The sequence below is a fragment of the Rhinoraja longicauda genome, chromosome 2 (assembly GCF_053455715.1).
Source record: "Rhinoraja longicauda isolate Sanriku21f chromosome 2, sRhiLon1.1, whole genome shotgun sequence".
NCBI lineage: Eukaryota > Metazoa > Chordata > Chondrichthyes > Rajiformes > Arhynchobatidae > Rhinoraja > Rhinoraja longicauda.
In genome coordinates, this window is record NC_135954.1 from 53,361,743 (window position 1) to 53,384,674 (window position 22,932).

The 22,932-nt window shown below is 41.3% G+C and overlaps 1 protein-coding gene across 3 annotated transcripts in view; it reads right to left on the reverse strand.

Annotated features, from left to right (window-relative positions):
• Window positions 1–833: 833 nt before the first annotated feature.
• Window positions 834–22,932, reverse strand: part of LOC144604692 (cadherin-18-like) — a 581,989-nt gene continuing 559,890 nt past the window's right edge. For all 3 annotated transcript variants that reach the window (XM_078419341.1, XM_078419347.1, XM_078419355.1), the window contains one exon: window positions 834–1,506. In XM_078419341.1, coding sequence (XP_078275467.1) covers window positions 1,016–1,506 — 491 coding nt within the window. In that variant the 3' untranslated portion in view covers window positions 834–1,015. The remainder of the gene's footprint in view (window positions 1,507–22,932) is intronic.

The following is a 22,932-nucleotide window of genomic DNA, read 5'->3' on the forward strand; positions in this document are numbered from 1 at the left end:
AATCTTACCAGAGAATCTTACCAATGTTATGGACCACCTGTGCTCTGATGAAGTACTGGCACTCCTATGCAGCAGGAGGAGGCTCTGCACTGTTGAAGGTGCCTTCTTTTGCTTAGGATCTTGAAAGGATGACTCATATGCTCTCTCGGTTATAAAATATCCTATGACATCATTTTGCAAAAAAAACCAGATGAGCCACTCTCCTCATCTCTTCCAATATTTATCCATTACTCAACATCACTAAAGAAATATTTTACTGTAAATCAGTTGCAAAATTACCAACACTGCCATAGTGAGCAGACTTTGTCCGGTGTAACGCGCTTTGTGGCAAACCAAATGTGAAAACCATCATAGGAATATGCTTAGGAAGGTACTGGAGACACTGGTTTAAACCAAAGATAGGCACAAAAAAGATGGAGTAGCTCAAAGGGTCAGACAGCATCTCTGAAGAAAAAGAATAGGTGACATTTCAGGTCAAGGCCCTTCTTCAGACTTTGAAAGACATCAGACTCTAGACCTGAAAAGTCACCTATTCCTTTTCCCCAGAGATGCTGCCTGACCCACTGAGTTATTCCAGCTTTTTGTGTCTATCTTAGAGGAATATGCCTGCCTACCTTTTGTACCACGTTTAACTTGCTGACTCATTGTAACTAGTTCTGGAGTCCGAGATGAATGAGAAGGCAATGCTGAAGCTCTACAATGCCATAAGTTTAACTCCAGTGCTTTATCTGTCATACTATATTGAATCAAACTGCCTAATCTTTAACTATAGCATAGTGTCTTTATTATGGAACATTGAACTTTATTAAACAATAAAAAATATACACCAGGGAAAATATTTTTTTTTTCTTTATATTTTCAAAATGTGTTCCTTCTGCTTGTTTGTTGAACCCATGTTTCAAAATATTAAAAGGGCACTTGTTGCTACAGTAAAATTGTGTAACAATTGCAGCTTAAGAAATGAAAATCTGACTTTTTTTGTTTTACATACAGTGTTTTACTATGGTAATGACAACTAAGTGGTTCTTTCTGATTTCTCCACTCCGTACAGTTCGGACAGTTTTTTGAACTGAAGTCCCCAGTCTCCAAGGTAATTATAATCCTGTTCATACTGTGCAGTGACCGAATCCAATGAACTGATCGACCCTGCTGTGGATCCATGGCCTTCATATGCATATGTCTGGAGAGAGTCATATGGAGGAACACTAAGATCCAGGTCTGCTTCTTGCAGTTTTTGATTAATAAACTCATGGATGTCAGGGCTGTTGAGGTCGGAGGGAGGTCTTTGTTTGGGCAAAGGTTGCACGTCTGGCCTGACATCCCGACGGTATCTCACTTCCTCAGCTGCCTCTGGGTTTCTCAGCGCTGTGATATCAAATGCCTCGGTGTCCTCTTCCCCTCCTCCCTCGTCGTCATACGCCACCACATTCTCCCTAATATCTTCTTCTGAAATTATGAGTGTCTCTTTCTTGCCCCGCTTCAGAGTGATGAACAGGACAATGATAGCTGTGAAGACAAGATAGTAGAGGCAATGAGATGTCAGGAGAAACATGAGCTTGGATTTATTCCATATACTTACTATTTTAATACAAGGATAGGCTAGGATACTCGCTCAACGGTTTCAGCTGAAATTACCAGGCGGTAGAGAAATTTCACCCAAAGCTTCCAGTGCTTATGTATTTATTGGAACAAAGTAACACAAAGAAAATCATAAAACAATCACACAATTCCATGAGCACTGCTGTAAAAATGAAACACAACAACCAAATTGTGTATAGCAAGATTCAATAATTGGCAATGTGAAAACATTGCAAGGAGATAAATACTGGCAGGAAATCAGGAACGAGTGCCTTCTTGCTTTTCGTCATTATGCCATTCATTTGTGAGAGGGCAAGGTTTGACTTTTCATTGGAAGGATAACACTGTGGTTGTGCTCAATTCTATTGATGAGTTCGCTTGGATATCTGAAATTCACAGCCTTTTGACTGGTTCTTAAAAACAAAATAGAATCTTTGAATGGGTGATCAGCTCTGATGAATGGGGGATGGGAGCAAATTATATTCTCCACGCGAGTATCAACCTAAGACAATTGATCTAAAGGATAGGTCTCAATGTGAGTGCATGAAGTAAATAGGCCAATGCCTGTCCTGAATTAATGTCACCGACATAATTGCAGTTTCCCTGTTCAGTATTCAGAATCTGCGGTTAGTTTTTAATTTATCAACGAAGAGATTTACTGATGTAAAGAATAAAATAAATAAAATGAGAATTACAGTTATTCATGTGGTCTGGATCGATTTTATGTCCAATGTGCAAATTTGTGAATGCATCTCATAAACTCTCACAGATGCAGTCTCATTTTCCTTTCAAACTGCAATGCATTTTATTGGCCGAAGAACTGATTTGTGTCCTAATTTTCCTCTTATCAGTGTTTTTGAAAACAGATTGGCAATGAGTTTGATGCAAATGGACTGGTGATAAATTGCTTCGTAAATTACTATGTTCTCAAAAAGAACCTTAACCCATTGCACTTTCCAACAGGCCATGTTTTGTTATTATGTAACTCAATAGCTCGTATTGTAAAATAGAAAGCAAATTTGCTGATATCCCTTTAAAGTTTCACTTTACCATCCAATTAACACAGAACATAGAACAGTACAGCACAGAAATAGGCCCTTTGACCCACAATGACTGTGTCAGACATGATACCAAGAACAAATCTTATCTGCCTCTATTCCCTGCCTAACCATATGCCTATCCAAACGTTTCTATCATATCTCATGTCACTATCATATCTCAATAAATGTTTCTGTGTTTTAAGTCTGCTTAACAGCCATCCCACTATATGGGAATGATGCCAAGACAAGTGCTTAATTTCCTGGAAATTACTGTGGTAACAGATAGCTTCTGGGGGATGAAGCAAAGAAACCTACATGCTGCTGGTCAAAATGTAATAGTCCATATTGGACGTGAATAACAGGTTAGATTGTGTGATTAGACAATAGACTTATCTGAGATAATGTGCTAACTGCACTCATTTGCTAGTCACATGAAGAAAGGTAATTTTGAATTATTTTCAAATGGGCATAATTCGGTAAACATTTCAAACTAATTTCAGAATTAAGTGTCAGTTGAGTAAACTTGGAATATAAAGGAATTGTTAACAAGGTGGAAGGGGATATGCAATCAATAACCTTTAATGGCTGGAAAGCTGTTATTGCAATGCATGTCTTTAATTCCTTTTAACAAAGCCATCTAAGATATATATGTAACTACAATGTTTATTCTACCTCCAAAAATTCATGGAAACCCAAAATAAGTTAGGAGATTTTTTTTTTAACAATACTCAAAGTTCAATGTTCAATCAATGTTCAATGGGACTTTATTGTCACATGCACCAAGGTACAGTGAAATTCCTTTTTTGCATACAGTTCAGTAAAACAAATTTTACTATACATAGGCACAATCATACTAAGTACCAAAGTGCAACAATAGCAGATTGTACTGAGGCAGCACACAAAGATTTGCCATGTTTCTGGCACCATCTGGTGAGATTCAAGTCCAATGTTGTTAACAATATAGAGTCTTAACTTTACCTCAAATCAGGGTAAATACTGAATATTGAACTCCCAGCAAAGAAGTATTCAATGAATTCTAATACATTTTATGAATGACTAAGTCAATTTCTTGACACTGAACTTCACCAGTTTCCAACCTGTGTTTCTAATTTAAATTACATCCAAACCACAAATCAAATTGGGATGGATTGTTGCCCTCATTAAATGGCCTACAATCTGTCCACACAGATTTCCATCCCCATGTAGAGGCCCAAATGAGGTCTCTTTTAATTGATGATTTATTTTTGAAAATTGGATGGCACAATGGCGCAGCGGTAGAGTTATCGCCTTCTAGCGCCAGAGACCAGGTTAGATCTGTCTGTACGGAGTTTATATGTTCTCTCCGTGACCTACATGGATTTTCTCCAGTCGCTCTGGTTTCCTCCGACACTCCAAAGACGTACAGGTTTGTAGGCTAATTGGCTTGGTAAAATTGTAAATTGTCCCTGGTGTGTAGGATATTATTGGTGACCAGGAATCACTGGTCGGCGCGGACTTGGTGGGCCGAAGGACTTGTTTCCACGCTATATCTGTAAACAATACAATACAATACAATATATCTTTATTGTCATTGTACAGGGGTACAACGAGATTGGGAATGCGCCTCCCATACGATGCAATAAATTAATTAGCTAGTCAGTATTAATTTAAACAACCCAATGAAACAAATTAGAACAGTTTTAAAACAGAATAAAGTGCAAGTAGATCTGTGCCGGTTCACTGTGCGATGTGACCATCCGGCTCAGCAGGATAAACTAAGATTACTGGCTGAGAGAATTTAAAAAATCAAATTTTCTTTCACCTTTTTACATGATTTCCCCTTTCTGCCTAAGAGAGCTGAAGAGACACAACCAGAATGCTACAATCTAGCAAGTGGACACCGGAGTAATTCCCAAACATACATCATTTAGAGTCTTTTGCAAAATGGGAACAGAAGATGCCAGCTCGCTACAGGTCCTCAATGACACACTGTTTTTCCATCTCACTTTCTTTCAATTGCTCTCTGACTTTCTTCCGCACACATTATTTCTCTATCCATATCCTACTAAATCACAACATTTGCTCTCTTGCTCTACTTGAAGATAGTACATAATGCATTGCACTGAGGGTGGTGAATCTTTGGAATTCATTGCCACAGAAGGCTGTTGAGGCCAAGTCAATGGATATTTTTAAGGCAGAGATAGATTCTTGAATAGTACGAGTGTCAGGGGTTATGGGGAGAAGGCAGGAGAATGGGATTGAGGGGGAAGAGATAAATCACACATGATTGAATGGTGGAGTGGACTTGATGGGCTAAATGGTCTAAATCTGCTCCTATCACTTATGAATTTATGAACTGATAATTTAATCTGAAACCTACTCAAAATCCCATTCTAATCTTGCTTACTGTTTATTTTTAGAGGACAAGGTAGAGGTATTCCAACAACTATTCCCACCTCGATCAGTGTGAAGACACATATTTATACTTCACTTCACTTTCATTCCATGGATGTCTGAGGATGGTGCTTCTAGGTGAAAATAAGTGTACTTTGTGACACATAAGAAGCCAATGAACATGAGCCAATCCATGAGGATCCAGACCTTTAACAAATTTGGGTCTTGAAAATCTCATGACATAAACCTAAATCTCAAGTGTGGACATTCCCAGATTATGAATGGCAATGCAAAATAGCTTTACATTTGCAAGGAGCTGTCCGGATGCCCATGCCACCAGAGCTACATCTCTGGTACCTGGCTTTCATGGGGTGTGAGGATGGCAGGAACAACAGTCTCCATCCATCAAGAAACCACATTTTCTCAGCTACTTGTGTAAAGGTGGGGGAGGAACGGGCTGATTCAAAATTTTGCAAATAAACTCTTGCTCTGGGCAATCGACTGTTGTCCTCACATGGATACTGTTGCATCTGACAGAGGCAGATTCATCCAGTCTCACTGGGGACTCTCATGTTATAATGTGCTGAGACAAAGATACTGTGAAGTCCTGTGGATGACTGGCCTGATTATCCTGGAAAAATCCAATTGAAGTTCTGTCTTCTTCAAGGCCAGATGGCATCCTATTTTTCCCCTGGATTAACCAGCTCTCAGAGTCTACCAATGACTTCTGATAGGCTTCTTCATTCATTTTAACTTGCTCACCAGAGAAATGTCCACCCCTTATTTGACTCCATAATCTAATTTGGAATGAACAACACCTCAGTACAACTTTAAATATAGTTACATGTGATTTATCCCACCAAACTATGTGATATTCAAGCTCAGACACTGCACTGGTTTGTTCACTTGTGATGTGTGGATAGAGAATTGGGGATAGAGCGGCAGAGTAATGGAGCGGTAGAGTTGCTGCCCTACAGCGCTAGAGACCTGTGTTCGTTCCTGACTACGGGTGCAGTCTGTGCGGCGTTTGTACTTTCTCCCCATGACCGCCTGGGTTTTCAAAGTGTGCTTTGGTTTCCTTGCACACTGGAAATACGTACAGGATTGTAAACCAATTGGCTTCTGTAAATTGTAAATTGTCCCTAGTGTGTAGGATAGTGTTAGTCTACGGGGTGATCGCTAGACGGCGTGGACTCGGGGGCCCAAAGGGCCTGTTTCCATGCTGTATCTCTAAAATCTAATGAACAGGTCACTTATGTTCAGTAAACATCTTATTTTATTCGATATTGTAGAAGCAAATTAAGGAACATGAGTGCAGGGAAGAAGGCCATGGCGAGATCTTGCAATCAGCAATATGCTGCCAATGCTGAATGCTGACTTGGCAATCAATTTTATGCAGACATGTTATGGATCCCCAAAATTCAATTTGTGCTCCCAGGCAGATACGTTTTTTGTGACTACATAGTGACAATTTTTTCACACATAATTCCTTGAAGGTGGTCTCACAGGTAGATAGATTTGTCAAAAATGCTTTTGACACATTGGCCTTCATCAGTCAGAGTATTGAGTATAGAGTTTGGGAGGTCATGTTGCAGTTATATAAGACATTGGTAAGACCACATTTAGAGTTTTGTGTTTTTTGGCACCAATTTACAGGAAAGATGTTGTCAAGCTAGAAAGGGGACGGAGAAGATTTACGAGCATTTTGCCAGGACTCGAGGGTTTGAGCTATAGGGAGGTTGAGCAGGCTGGTTCTCTATTCCTTGGGTCACAGGAGAATGAGGGGTGATCTTATAAAGGTGTTTAAAATCATGAGAGGAATTGATCGGGTAGATGCACAGTGTTTCTTGCCTACAGTAGTGAAATCGAGAACCAGAAGACATAGGTTTAAGGTGACGAGGGAAACATTTAATAGGAATCTGAGGGGTAACTTTTTCACACAAAGGATATTGGGTGTATGGAATGAGCTGATGGAGAAGGTAGTTGAGGGAGAGAACATTGCAACGTTTAAGAAAGATTTAGACAGGTACATGAATAGGACAAGTTCGGGTGGATATGGGCCAAACGCAGGCAGGTGGGACTAGTGTAGATGGAACATGTTAATGGCAACTTTCTACTTTTCCAGTGACTTCTTTTCCAATTTCCATTACTACACAGGAAGTAGGAGTGATCTTACGAAGACCCAACAGAACAGATCTTTCAGTAGTTATTTCCAGTTTAATTGGTTGTTTATTGAAGTGGTTGTACAAACAAGGAGCTGAACATACCAGGCTTTCTTTATTCCGCATACAAGTTGCAGCTGGCTGCTCTGTTCCTGGTCTGGTCCCAGGTCTGTCCAGTCATTGATCTGTTCAAGTCTGTCCAGGTCTGGTGAGAACTGTATGTTCTCCCTCCCTGTATCTGGCACTTCCTGTCCCTTATGCCCATATATATATATATACATATATATACACCACCCTGTGCATCTAATGACTGCCTCCAAGTGTGCAAAGCAATACGGCAAGATATATCCAGACAAAATAATATATGCCAACAGCAGCTAGCCCAAACATAAATGGCTCCTACGCACCAGCCCCTAATTGTTCTACATAAAGACGGAAACAATTACCAATAAACATTAAAAGAAGCTATAAAAACTTTGCACATTATCAAAAAAAAGGTATGTACTATGTGTTGGCATTTAATCCACTTTAGTGATTCTTCAATCGTAAGGGCCACCAGGAAAAACGTTTTTAGTCAGAGAGTTGTGAATCTGTGGAATTCTCTGCCTCAGAGGGCAGTGGAGGCCAATTCTCTGAATACATTCAAGAGAGAGCTAGATAGAGCTCTTAAGGATAGCGGAGTCAGGGGGTATGGGGAGAAAGCAGGAACGGGGTACTGATTGAGAATGATCAGCCATGATCACATTGAATGGCGGTGCTGGCTCGAAGGGCCGAATGGCCTACTCCTGCACCTATTGTCTATTGTCTATTGTCTATTGTCTATTGGTCTCAACTTCTAGGAGCAGACATATCTTTGTTATCGCTCTTTCCAAGATGTTGCTCTTAGTCTGAAGTCGATCTGTGCGCACAACACCTTGTGCATCTGGTATGGTCTCCAATATTCTACCCATTGGCCAGGAGCTTCATGGTGCAGTGGAATCAGCCACCACAACAATATCATCTGGAGAAAAGCTTCTTTTTAGCTTTGACCACCGTTGTTGTTTACACACAACACAGTCTGTTATGACCTTTCTTGCAGCGGAGTTAGCTTTGATAATCTAGTATATTTTACGGAGGCGAGACAGCATATTATTTCTTCCCCCGTGACCGAGCTGTTCATGGATACGTCGTAACTTAGCATTTATATGTGAAGGTCCTTTGCGAGAAGGATGTTTGGCCTCTTCAGGCATCAATAATCTATTCAGGCGACCACCAACTCTCAGAGGTCCATCATTCAGCACTGGATCCAGTTAGTACAAATGACTGCTTCTTTTGACACCATTTCTAACATCTTCTAGCACTGATAATTTGTCTTTGAATCTTTGTCTTTGATGAAAGAAATTATTGCATTTTCTGCTTGGAAAAAAATCTTCAGGCCATAAACATTGTCCGCAGAGTGCTGCTTTTAAGACTTGCATCCCCTTTTCAATCTTTTCCTTTAATTTACCAGGATATTTTTCAAAGCTACTCACAGCAGTATGAATCTCCTTTCTCCAAGAAGCCAAGCTACAGCAGTCTTCAGATTCATCCATGATGAGAAATAGGTGATCAGACAACCTAAGGCTCACTGGATTTTTGACAATGGCGTTCATTGTGATGTCTTGCTTGATTTCTGGATCTTTAGCAGAGATTGCAGATTCCAAGTGAGGTTTTGGCCATTCTCTGTCTGGCTTACAGAGAATCTCTGGTCCCTTGATGCATATTTTACAGCTTAAGAAGCGGTTTGCTGTTAGTCCTCCAGAGGCTTCATCTGTAGGATTTTCCTTTGTGCTAACATATTTCCATTGTGATATGTCAGTAGCATCCCTTACAAAAGAGATCCTGTTTGCTACAAATGTTTGGAAGTGTTTGGTTTCGTCGTTGATGTACATAAGGACCATTGTGCTATCGGTCCACAAGATGGATTTGTCCATTTGAAGTTGTAATTCTTTTCGCAGCATTGTATCAACTCTGACAGCTAGGACTGCAGCTGTAAGCTCCATTCTGGGAATAGTCATTTGTTTTAATGGTGCTACTCTGGATTTTCCCATTATGAATGCAACATGCTATCCTTTTCCAATCTTAGATATGAAACAGTACCATAGCCACTTTCGCTGGCATCTGAAAAGTGGTGCAACTGTGCATATCTGATTTGACCAAAGCTTGTAGGCTTCATGCACCAGTTCACTTTAAACTCCACAATCTTGTTAAGATCTGCTAGCCATCCTGACCATCGCTGAGAGAAGGTTTGGGGTATGTTTTCATCCCATCCACGTTTTTTCTTACTGAGTTCCTGCATAATCAGCTTGGCTGGCAGAGTAAATGGTGCTAGAAATCCTAAAGGATCATATATAGAGCCGACCATGGACAAGATGACACATCTAGTGTATGGTCGTTCCTGTGCAGTAATTCTGAACTGGAACACATCTGTTTCAACACACCAGCGCAGTCTCAGTGCTCTCTCCATTGGCAGATTGTCTTCGTCCAAGTCCAACTCCTTGGTCTCTTTGGTTCTGTTTTCTTGTGGAATGGATGCCAATACATACTGTTGCTGATCCACTTTGACAGCATGAATCCTCCCATTTGGCAGAGGGCAGTCAGGTCTCTTACCATTTGAACTGCTTCTTGTTCCGAAGGCATGGATTTTAAACAATCATCTACGTAGAAGTTGTTCTTTACTGTCTTTGTCACCTCTGCTGGAAAGTGAGCTTTGTTGGCCTCAGCAGATTTCCTTAATGCAAAGTTTGCACAACTTGGTGACGACACGGCTCCAGAAAGATGTACCTTCATCCGATATTCAACAAGATCTTGCTGCACATCACCATCGGGCCACCACAGAAATCGCAGATAGTCAACATACTTTTCTGATACCTTGACTTGATGAAACATTGCTTTGATATCAGCCATCAAAGCAACCGGTTCTTGTCTGAATCTGATGAGAACTCCAATGAGTGAGTTGGTAAGGTCTGAACCCTGCAGCAGTTGGCAGTTAAGGGATGTTCCTTTGAAGACTGCACCACAGTCAAAGACCAGCCTTAAGGTTCCTTTCTTTGAATGATACATCCCGTGGTGAGGGATGTACCAGAGTTCTCCATCACCTCGATTCAGCTGGTCCACTGGTACCCTTTCAGCTTAACCATTGTCAATCATTTCTGTGAAGAAAGATGTATATTCATCATGAAATTTCTCATTCTTTCCAAACTTGCATTTCAGGATGTGCTGCTCAGCAATGCAATGGTTATTTGGCATGCTGGCGTTTTCTTGATTGAAAGGTAAGTCTCAACAATAGTGTCCATTTGTCATCCTTGCTGAGCGATTCATAATATCCAAGAACTTAACTTCTTCTCTGGACATTTCTTCTGTTTCCTTGCTGATTCTTTCACTGAAGTCGTGATTGTATTGTTTGACCAGTAGCTCCTCTAGGTTTGCAATGGATATTCGATTGATAGCAGCAGCAGGGCAGCCATTTACATCCCTGCTGTCATTGTCTCTTCACAGGGGACCATAGATGACCCATCCCAGTAGGGTCCTCACAGCTTATGGTCCATCCCCTTGGCTGTTGACCAGCTCCCAAGGTTCCAATACCTTTGACGCATTTGTCCCGATGAGTAGGTCAATGCCAGAGTCTATTTCAGGAATCTTGACATCCTTCAAGTAAGGCCATTGTTTCAGGTCTTCTTGTCTGAGAATATTTAGCTGAGAAACAGGCATGGTCGTACTTGTGAACACATCCGATAGTTGAATAAAATTGTCTTTGTCCAGACTAGATATTTCCAAACCTGAGATAAGGTGACTGGTCACAGGCTTCACTTGGTTCATAGTACGCAAGGGGATTTTGGTCTTTTGTCCTGTAATGTTCAGCCTTCTCATCAAGCTTTCTGTGCAAAAGGTCGATGAAATTCCATGATCCAAAAATGCGTACGTTTGCAACACTGTGCTTCCACTTGTGGCTCTTCACTTGTACTGGTACAATGGAGAAGATGCAGGTTTTGTCACCGGCCCCAATATGCCAACACATATGAGGTGAGAGAACAGCATTACTCACAATTGGTTTCTCATTCAGTTCTGGATATTCTAGCTTCTTTTCCTGCTCTTTCGATTGTTCTTCTTGTGCCTCAATCTCATGCCTGTCTTTCAGAGTGCCAGCGCCTTCCATGAGAGCAGCCTTTTTTGCCTGAGCTTTAATGTGAGAGGGCATTGAAGATGCACATGATGAAGAACTAGATTTGTGGCTTAATTTAGGTTTAAAGACATTTGAAGTACTGTCATCAGGTCCAATACAATACAATACAATACAATACAATACAATATATCTTTATTGTCATTGTACAGGGGTACAACGAGATTGGGTATGTGCCTCCCATACGATGCAATAATTTAATTAGCTAGTCAGTATTAATTTAAACAACAACAACCCAACAAAACAAATTGTAACATTTTTAAGACAGAATAAAGTGCAAGTAGATCTGTGCCGGATCACTGTGCTTTTTGACCATCCGGCTCAGCAGGACCGGTTCATAGCTGCTATGGCCCTGGGGATGAAGCTGTTCCTGAGTCTGGAGGTGCGGGCGTAGAAGGCCTTGTATTGTCTGCCCGATGGAAGGAGTTCGAACAGACTGTTGCAGGGGTGTGAAGAGTCTTTGTGGATGCTGGTGGCTTTTCTGAGGCATCGTGTGTTGTAGATGCCCTCCAAGGCTGGTAGCCGTGTTTCGATGGTCCTCTAAGCTCTATGGACTACCCGCTGAAGAGCTTTCCTTTCTGCCTCCATGCAGCTGAGGTCCCACACAGGGATGCCATGTGTTAGAATGCTCTCTATGGTGCAGCGGTAGAATGTCGTCAGCAGCTGTTGTGGTAGACCAGACTTCTTCAGTGTTCTTAGGTAGAACAGTCGTTGCTGAGCCTTCTTGACCAGCGCAGCAGTGTTATTGGACCATGTTAGGTCCTCCGAAATATGAGTGCCCAGAAACTTGAAGCTGGACACTCTCTCCACACTGTCCCCATTGATAAAGATCGGGACGTATTCCCCGTTATGTGACCCACGGAAGTTGATGATCAGCTCCTTTGTCTTGGTGGTATTTAGGGACATGTTGTTATCTGAGTTTATAACACTCTGTTGTACGGCACTTCCAGCAATGGTGTGTGTAGTTTGCTGACCAACATCAGATAACCACACTTTTACATCTATATACTAAAACTCCTGTTTGTTTGTTTGTTTGTTTGTTTGTTCCTGAACTACAGCCAAAATGGTACATGATAGTGCAACAATTTTAGGCCCACCTTACTCACCGTCGTCCCTTTGGTGCTAATGAAAGAAGTTTCATTGAAATCGATGTTATATTTTTAACGCTTTTCACATTTTAAAGTTTTAATCTATCTCCTAGGGAGGGAGGGGGAGGGAGGGATGGGGGTGGAGGAAGGGAAGGGGAGGATACGGGGGGTTGAGGGGGGAGGGGAAGGGAGGAGAGGGGGAGGGGAGGGTGAGGGGGTGGGAGGGGGAGTGGGGAGGAGACGAGGGAGGGGGGAGGTGGGGGGAGGAGGGGAGAAGGGGAGTGGGGGAGGAGGTGCACCAATGCAGGAGAGGTTTGGGCCCAACGGGTCCACTTGGTCTAGTCTTGTATAAAACCAATAAAAGCTTCCCTTGTTTGTTGAACCAACTGATTTTGCCTTTCGAGTTCATCTTCAGGCAGTGGCAGCATTACCAATGACTCGTAGTTTTCTTTGATTTAATCACAGAGATGATTAATTCAATCAGGTTAGATTGTACTTCATTTACATTTTCCATTGATTTCATGAGCTCTTTCAGCATTTCCATTAACTTGAATGAACAATTCCAAGCCTTTGCCAGGTATTTAATAACCCCTTTTTCCTTTTCAGAATCCTTTCCAACATCGCCATCTTGTGACTGAGCATGAGATCTGACCACAGACATACTTGTACACTATCCCTTTAAGAAGCGTTGATGTGAAAGCCGTAGCCAACAGCACAAGTATTTCAAACAACTGCTATCATTGCGATTCTCAAGGTCACCTCTTTGTTCTCAATTCTCCATTACAGTAACGTTTTCCAATACAGCCCAGCATATATAGCTGCACGTACCCACTTTCCCTGTGCGTTGGCTTTCAGGGTTTCCAATCTCCGTTAGTCAGATTAACGCAGGTGGCGACCTTGTCCAGTTGATTGGGAATAACAGCATCAGGCTTGTGAAATAAAACAATCCGTTCGCTTTCAGTTAATTCACAAGCTCCAGTCTCCCCCAAAGAGCAAGTTCTCACAAGATGTAATGGCAACTTTCCGACTTTTCCAGTGACTTATTTTCCAATTGCCATTCCTACACAGGAAGTAGGAGTGATCTTACGCAGACCTAACAGAACAAATCTTCCAGTCATTATTTCCAGTTTAATTGGCTGTTTATTGAAGTAGTTGTACAAACAAGGAGCTGAACATACCAGGCTTTCTTTATTCCGCATACAAGTTGTAGCTGGCTGCTCTATCACTGGCCTGGTCCCAGGTCTGTCCAGTCGTTGGTCTGTTCAGGTCTGTCCCGGTCTGGTGAGAACTGTATGCTCTCCCTCCCTGTGTCTGGCACTTCCTGTCCCTTGTACCCATATATACACCGATGCGCCAAAACATTATGACCATTGACAGGTGAAGTGAATAACATTGGTTATCTTGTTACAATGGCACCTGTCAAGGGGTGGGAAATATTTGGCAGCAAGTGAACAGTCAGTTCTTGAAGTTATTGTGTTAGATGTAGGAGAAATGGGCAGGAGTAAAGACCTGAGCGACTTTGACAAGGGCCAAATTGTTTTGGCCAGACGACTGGGTCAGAGCATCTCTGAAACGGCAAGGCTTGTGGGGTGCTCCCTGTCAGCAGTGGTGAGTACCTACCGACAGTGGTCCAAGGAGGGACAAACCACAAACCGGCGACAGGGTGTTGGGCGCCCAAAGCTCATCGATGTGCGAGGGCAACCAAGGCTATCCCGTCTGGTCTGAACCGATTGTGGGAAGATGACAAGCCGGTGGAGGGAGTGTGATGCTCTGGACAATGTTCTGCTGGGAAACCCTGGGTCCGGCCATTCATGTGGAAGTCAATTTGATACGCATCACCTACCTAAACATCATTGCAGATCAGGTACACCCCTTCATGACAATGGTATTCCCTGATGGCAGCCTCTTTCAGCAGGATAATGTGCCCTGCCACACTGCACCCATTCTTTGGGAATGGTTTGATGAAGTGTTCACGGTGTTGCCCTGGCCTCCAAATTCTCCAGATCTCAATCCGATTGATCATCTGTGGGATGTGCTGGATGGACAAGTCCGATCCACGGCAGCTCCACCTCGCAACTTACAGGACTTGAAGGATCTACTGCTAATGTTTTGGTGCCAGATACAACAGGAGTCTTGTAGTCCATGCCTAGGCGGGTCGGCGCTGTTTTGGCAGCACATGGAAGACCAACAGCATATTAGGTAGGTGAATCATAGAAACATAGAAAATAGGTGAAGTTGGAGGCCATTCGGCCCTTCGAGCCAGCAATGCCATTCATTGTAATCATGGCTGATCATCCACACTCAGTAACCTGTGCCCAACTTCTCCCCATATCCCTTGATTCCACTAGCCCCCAGAGCTCTATCTAACTCTCTCTTAAATTCATCCAGTGATTTGGCCTCCACTGCCCTTTGTGGCAGTGAATTCCACAAATTCACAACTCTGGATGAAAAAGTTTCTTCTCACCTCAGTTTTAAATGGCCTCCCCTTTATTCTAAGACTGTGGCCCCTGGTTCTTGACTCGGCCAACATTGGGAACATTTTTCCTGCATCTAGCTTGTCCAGACCTTTTAAAATGTTATATGTTTCTATAAGATCCCCTCACATCCTTTTAAACTTCTGTGAATACAAGCCTAGTCTTGAAACATAATCTGTATTCTTCCTAATCCCTGAGCCTGAGCTATAACTGGGCCTGAGAAGTCTTTTCAATCTTTCCTCATATGACAGTCCCACCATCCCAGGTTGTAGGTTGTGAACCTACGCTGCACCGCCTCAATTACAAGGATGTCCTTCCTCAAATTAGGAGACCAGAACTGTACACAATACTCCTGATGTGGTCTTACCAGGGCCCTATACAACTGCAAAAGAACCTCTTTACTCCTATACTGAAATCCTCTCGTTATGAATGCCAACATGCCATTAGCTTTCTTCACTGCCTACTGTACCTGCACGCCAACTTTCAGTGACTGGTGCACAAGGACACCCAGGTCTCGCTGCACTTCCCCCTTACCTAACCTGACACCATTGAGATAATAATCTGCCTCCTTATTTTTGCCGCCAAAGTGGATAACCTCACATTTATCTACATTACACTGCATCTGCCATGCATCTGCCCACTCACTCAACCTGTCCTGGTCACCCTGCAACCTCCCAACATCCTCTTCACAGTTTACACTGGCACACAGCTTTGTGTCATCTGCAAATTTGCTAGTGTTTCTTCTAATTCCCTCATCCAAATCATTAATATATATGGTAAACAGTTACGGCCCCAACACCGAGCCTTGCGGCACTCCACTCGCCACTGCCTGCCATTCTGAAAAGGACCCGTTTACTCCTACTCTTTGCTTCCTGTCTGCCAACCAATTCTCTGTCCATGTCAACACCCTACCCCCAATACCATGTGCTCTAATTTTTCTCACCGATCTCCCGTGTGGGACCTTATCAATGACTTTCTGAAAGTCTAGATCAATCAAACTTCCTCAAACTCAATTGCAACAAATCTGAAATCATCATCATTGGTCCAAAAACGCTCACCAAATCCACCCAAAACTTCATCCTCAACATTGATGGTCTCCCAGTATCCACCTCACCTCACATCCGGAATCTTGGAATCATCCTTGATCAAACCCTCTCCTTCGACAAACACATCAAACACATCACAAAGACAGCCTTCTTCCACCTCAAAAACATTGCCCGTCTCCGTCCATCCCTCTCCTCCACAGCTGCAGAAACCCTCATCCACGCCTTCATCACCTCCCGTCTGGACTACTGCAACAGCCTCCTCTATGGCGCACCCTCAAAAATCATAAATAAACTTCAATACATTCAAAACTCCGCTGCCCGTCTACTCACACACACACCTCGATCCGTGACCATATCACCCCCGTCCTTTATAAACTCCACTGGCTCCCCATCCCCCAGAGAATCCAGTACAAAATCCTCCTCATAACCTACAAAGCCCTCCATAACCTGGCCCCATCCTACCTGACCGACCTCCTCCACAGGCACACTCCCACCTGCACCCTCCGCTCTGCCGCTGCCAATCTCCTATCCCCCCACATCCGGACTAAACTCAGATCCTGGGGGGACAGGGCTTTCTCCATCGCTGCTCCCACCCTATGGAACTCAATACCCCAAACCGTTAGAGACTCCCCCACACTCACCACATTCAAAACATCGCTGAAGTCTCACCTGTTCAGTACTGCCTTCAACCACTGAAGGTCACCTCACCTTCTGTCTCCTTTCTCTGTTCATTTATTTATTTACTTATTTATCTATTTATTCATTTCCCTATGTTCTCAAAATCTCTGTAAAGCGTCTTTGAGTATATGAAAAGCGCTATATAAATAAAATGCATTATTATTATTATTATTAGATACATTACATCCACTGGCTCCCCTTCATCCATTTTACTTGTCACATCCTCAAAAAATCCCAGAAGATTACTCAAGCATGAATACCCTTTCATAAATCCATGCTGACTTGGACTTATCCTTTTATTGCTATCCAAATGCACCGTTATTACCTCTTTAATAATTGACTCCAGCATCTTCCCCACCACCGATGTCAGGCTAACTGCAATTCCCCGTTTTTTCTCTCGCTCCTTTCTTGAAAAGTGGGATGACATTAGCTATCCTCCAATCCAAAGGAACTGATCCTGAATCTATTGAACATTGGAAAATGATCACCAATGCGTCCACTATTTCTAGAGGCACCTCCCTGAGTATTCTGGGATGCAGACCATCAGGCCCTAGGGATTTATCATCCTTCAGTCCCATTAGTCTATCCAATACTATTTCTCGCCTAATGCAAAATTTCTTTCAGTTCCTGTCCCCCTAGATCCTCTATCCTCTAGTACATCTGGGAGATTGTTTGTGTCTTCTTTAGTGAAGACAGATCCGAAGTACCTGTTCAACTCTTCTGCCATTTCCTTGTTACCCATAATAATTTCACCCATGTCTGCCTTCAAGGGACCCACATTTGACTTTGGTCTTAATGTTTTGGCTGATTGGTGTATACACCACTCTGTGCATCTAATGACCACACCCAAGTGTCTGAAATAATACGGCAAGATATATCTGGACAAAATAATATAATATGCCAACAGCAGCTAGCCTAGACATTAATGGCTCCTGCAGGACATGTTGTTCGGTGTGGGAAAGTTGGGCCGAAGGGCTTGTTTCCATGCTGTACTACTTTATGACTCTAAATAATGTCATGTCATAGAACCCAGAACATGCTGCTCCCATGAAACAGTTGAGAAAAGTTTTTGTCTGGATAGGTCAGGTCTCTTGGTTTAGTCATCTGCCAAAGACCTTGAGTATCAGATATTCAGAAACATTTCAAGGCATTCCAAGATTACTATTCATACTGAAGCAACTTTAAGCCTTTCATGTCTAAGCTTTCAATCAGTGGCATAGGTAACTACTGATAATCCTCCTAATATCCAGGCCTATAGGCAATGGAGGTGAAGGCAACCTACAGAAGAAAGTGTTAATTTAAACTGTGAACAGCGATACAAAGCTGTTTGTAATTTACATACATCAAAGCAGTAAAACGGGTTTGAATTTAAAAAAATTAACAATTAATAGGATTAATTTACAAATAATCTGAAATTAATTTACTATGACAGTAAAAGTGATACAGGCATCAAGATAAATTATGCCAATATAGAACTGCTGATATAAAAATGTCAAAAATTAGATAATTAAAGACTAATTATACCATATAAAAAATGCAATGGCAGATATTTTAGATTCTGTAAAAAATAAGTTAATAAAAGGGGAATTTACAGCAAATTATACCATGATTTTATACATATACTGAAAAGATATTAGCATCCATTGTTGCATGATTCATAACTTTTCTTTAATCTCTGGCTCAGAGATCTTTCAGTGAACTGTAATTTCTATTTAATGAACCCAGTTTCTTTATGATTATAAACTTTCAAGCTTTTGTACAATGTAAATCACCACACCAAATATAATTCCTTCTATATCCAGATGCCTGTATCACTTTTACTGTCATAGTAAATTAATTTCAGATTATTTGTAAATTAATCCTATTAATTGTTAATGGCATAACAGCACAACTATAATGCAATGGAGTGTCAGCCTGGATAATATCTGCAGCTTGTCCATGAACTGCACCCTGCTGTCTGCAAATGCAGAGGCATAGCGTGCCTGATGTTCACTGCATGACATCCCCCAGAGAAATGCAGGGAGCAACATGACATTTCTTGAATCTCAGTGAAGCTCCTGCCTGTCAATGGGGGGGGGGGGGGGGGACTAGGGTGTAGCTTCCTGAAATATGGCTGCCCACAGAAACTTTACCTCCAGATATCGTTTGCCTTGTGAGTGCAAACGAGTCATAATCCCAACCAATGAGTAAAAAACGGAGCCAATCTTAACGAAGGTGGAAATCCACCAAGGTTACATAATTGAAAAATTCTTGCAGCAAACTTTGATGACATAATGTTACATCACAGTTCTAGTAACCATCCTGTTGAAGTGGGAGCTAGCCTAAAGCTAAAGGAGGAAACTGTTCAACCTGCAGCAACTGTGGAGCTGAAGTAAAAACAGTAGTAAAGAATGCCTTCATCAGTCGGGGCATTGAGTATGGGAGTCAGGAAGTCATGTTGCAGTTTTAAAAATCTTTGGTTAGTATGCATTTTGAGTATCATTTGCAGATCTGGTTGCCCCATCACAGGAAGGTTGTGGAGGTTTTGGGGAGGGTGCATAAAAGCCTTACCAGAATGGTGCCTGGATTAGTGAGTATTATTTCTAAGAAGAAGTTGACCAAACATGCATTGTTTTATTTGGAGCATCAGATGTTAAGGGGAGACCTGGTAGAGGTATATAACATTATAAGAGGCATAGATTGGGTAGACTGTCAGAACCTTTTTTCCAGGATGGAAATGTCAAAAACTAGAGGGCATAGTTTTAAGTTGAGAGGGGCAGCTTAAAGGAGATGTGAGGGGCATGTTTTGTTTACACAGAGAGTGGTGGATGCCTGGAATGTGTGCTGGAAAGTGGAGGTGGAGGCAGATATGATCGTTGCGTTTTAGAGGCTTTGGACAGGCACAAGGATATGCAACAAATTCAGGGATATGGATCATATGCAGGCAGAATTTAACTTGGCAGTATATTCAGCACAGATATTGTGGGCTGAGAGGTGATGACACTCACTCAAGCATAAAGAAGATAGCCTTACACTTAATACTTGCTGGAGAAAGGTTCTCTCTGACCTTGCTTTCGTGGTACAACACTTCTTTCTGACAACCAAGGTGCACAGCGTGACCCCAAAACCTTGGACTACTTCCATACCTCAGGAAAGGAAGAATACTAAAGAAAGGAAGAATATGAAATTTAGCACTGCCCTCAGTATGGCAACACAGCCTCTGGCCATCTAACTAAAAGTGTGTTCAAATTTGACCTTGCTCCAATTTAGAACTTTTAACTCTCGGGCCAACCCTGTGCTTATCCATAACTATATTAAAGTTAATTTTCTATCGTTTTGATACTTACGTGGTTTGAAAATGTTTCATTCCTATTTGAAAAGGAAATGAAGATGAAAAATTTGAAGTATTTCTTATTTCAATAAATAACTTTGATGAAGAGAAGGTTTTGAAAAGTCATGCTTGATTCAAAAGGGTTACTTAAGAAAAAAGATGTAATTGAGAGCCATTATAGGCGTGGGCAGTTGTGAGGATTACAATGAATATATGATCATTAATAATAAATAAATAATGACATTTTTATTATCTGTACAAAATGGTGATACTGCGCAGTATCTAAATTAGAAATAAAGATACTAATTTTTAATGCTGCTGAGAAATTGCTTCACAGTCAAGTTTACATTTCTAATTCAGAAGTATTTATTCCTAGTGGCAATGCAATGCAAACTTACATCTTGCTTTTACACAATTATATTGTTTGTTTGTGTTTATGTTGGTAATGGGTCACCAGTTATCATATTGTGATCTTCTAAATGGTTTAGGAAAATGAACATTTGCAATTATAAAGGAAATATACTGGAGTTCTGTTATTACCAGCACTTGGAAGGCCTTTAGGGCATTAACTGATTGGATAGTCTGTCTTTGGACTGGAGAGATAATTTAAAGACTGAGTGGGTTTGTATAAAGATAACATGGTCATTCATTGTCCAGATTATTTTTGAACAACCAGCTTCCATTTATCAATCAAGGGAACTCTGAATAATGATTCATTCTGTGCAGATGTCTCTGAGCATCAACAAGGCAGAATGGATCAGTGATCAGCGTTCATTTCGAAAGATGCTCATGGTGCAAAACTGAACGAAACCCTCCATAACGTTTGTGGTAAATACATTTTATACATACAATGTAATTGATCGCCTGCAGTAACTTTAGTGCAGTAATCTAATTTTACTATTTAAGTAACATGTCTGTTAAATAAATCTTCCTATCATTTACTGTTTTGTAAGAGTTAGATACTCCAGGGGCTAGCGGAATCAAGGGATATGGGGAGAAGGCAGGCACAGGTTACTGATTGTAGATGATCAGCCATGATCACAATGAATGGCGGTGCTGACTCGAAGGGACAAATGGCCTCCTCCTGCTCCTATTTTCTATGTTTCTATGTAATTAATCCCAAGTGCTCATTACTTTCTATCGCAATAAACAAACCCAAATCCATTTGAAGCATTGCATATCCATCTTATCAACTTGCTCATAAATTAGTTTCACAATTCAGAAGTTTCCTAAATCTTCCCTTCTTAAAATTGTTATTTGTTGAAAGAAAGAATACTTTCTAAATCATTTGTTTATTTTTCATTTTCATTCCTTTTGGGGGAATAAATATTTTCAAACTACATAAAAATCAGAACAATGGAAAAAAAAACTTGAATTATTAACGTGGCGTACATTTAGATTTCCCAAAGGTCATTGTTCCAGTGATTGTTTCCTTTGTCTCATGCTTCAAGCATACTTAGCAACGATAATCTTATCCCTACAGAACTCGCTGAGAGAATTATTGTTTTATTTTCCTCCAGTATTGGTGTCTAGCATTCCCATGAATCCTTTTATTACGTCCTGGTAGAAAATCACATTTTCTGCCAGGAACTAGGCCATTGATCATAAGCAGTCATGCACTTATCTTTTACGATTAGACGATTTAGGTTGAATAGGCGGTAATAAGTTATTATAACGCAATGGCTGGTGACCGCTAGTCTCTGTGGGAATAATTCTAGTCTTTTTACAACCTAGAAAAACGACTTATTAGATAAGACAATGTACAGATCAGCTAGCTATTGACTGAACAACATTTACCCAACAAAGCATTTCAAACACCTGCTAGCGATACTGCAGATACACCTTTCAATTATGTTAATTGCAAGCAAGTTAAATAGGACATCTGTTTAAAACAATAAAATACTCCAAGCACACTGTTCCTTGTGAACCTTCATCCTGGCTAATATCCGTGTTGACATTTTCTCTTTCAATCATCTGACTGACTGCTTCAAAATGTACACTGCATGATTACTAAATAAATTGGAAATGAGTACTTAGCATTACGAGCATACACAATCTCTTGGTTAGCGCTAAATACATTATTATCTAACCCAAATTTAATTTACTTCGTTTCACAGTTAATGATACATTGATATCTTCCATATTGTCTCAAGCATGCAAAAGTTTGGATGAGAATCTCCCTCGCACCTTGAGCCGATGGCCACTGCCATCAATTCCACCTGCCTCACTGGGCATTATTCCAGGCTGAACTGCAAATTTGTTATCTATTTGACCCTTTATTTCTTCCACCCCTCAGCACATCTGCTGGTGAAATTCTCATCCATATCACCCGCATACTGCAAAGCTCACCGGACTTGATATTTATTTCCTACCATCCATAAAATTCGTCTTGCTTAACATCCTGCACCATTCTAATTCAGACCATGAATCGTTTACCGATGTGTGTTGAGCAGTGTCTCCAAGTTAAATTTCCCATCCTTCTATTTCAATTTCTAAGCCTCACACTTCCTAATATCTTTTCACCTATGCCTCCAGAACATTCAAATTTCTCCAAATCAGACACAGGCCCACTTTCTTCATGCAATGTCAGATAACCTGGCTGTTCCCTCCCAAACTCAATTTGTCTTCTCAATCCTTTAAGATTCATTTATAAAACAGATAATTCCCTCTACAGATGCTGCCTGACCTGCTGATTTGCTCCGGCAGTATGATTTTTGCCCATGATGCCAGCATCTGCATTCTATTGTGTTTCCATGATCCCGTAAAAAACTGTTTATTGTTTTTGGCAGTGTTGGCTTGAAAGCGAGGAGTCTTGGCTATGACTGGAACTCTGGTGCCCTTTGACAGACCATGTTTCAAAAATAATTAAGTGTATGCAAATTAATGTTGAATTTCCAGTGAAGTACCTGTCTATCAATGTGCAAATTTATCCTATACATATCCGTTGAATTAAATCCCATAAAAGACAATGATGTGGTCTTTAAT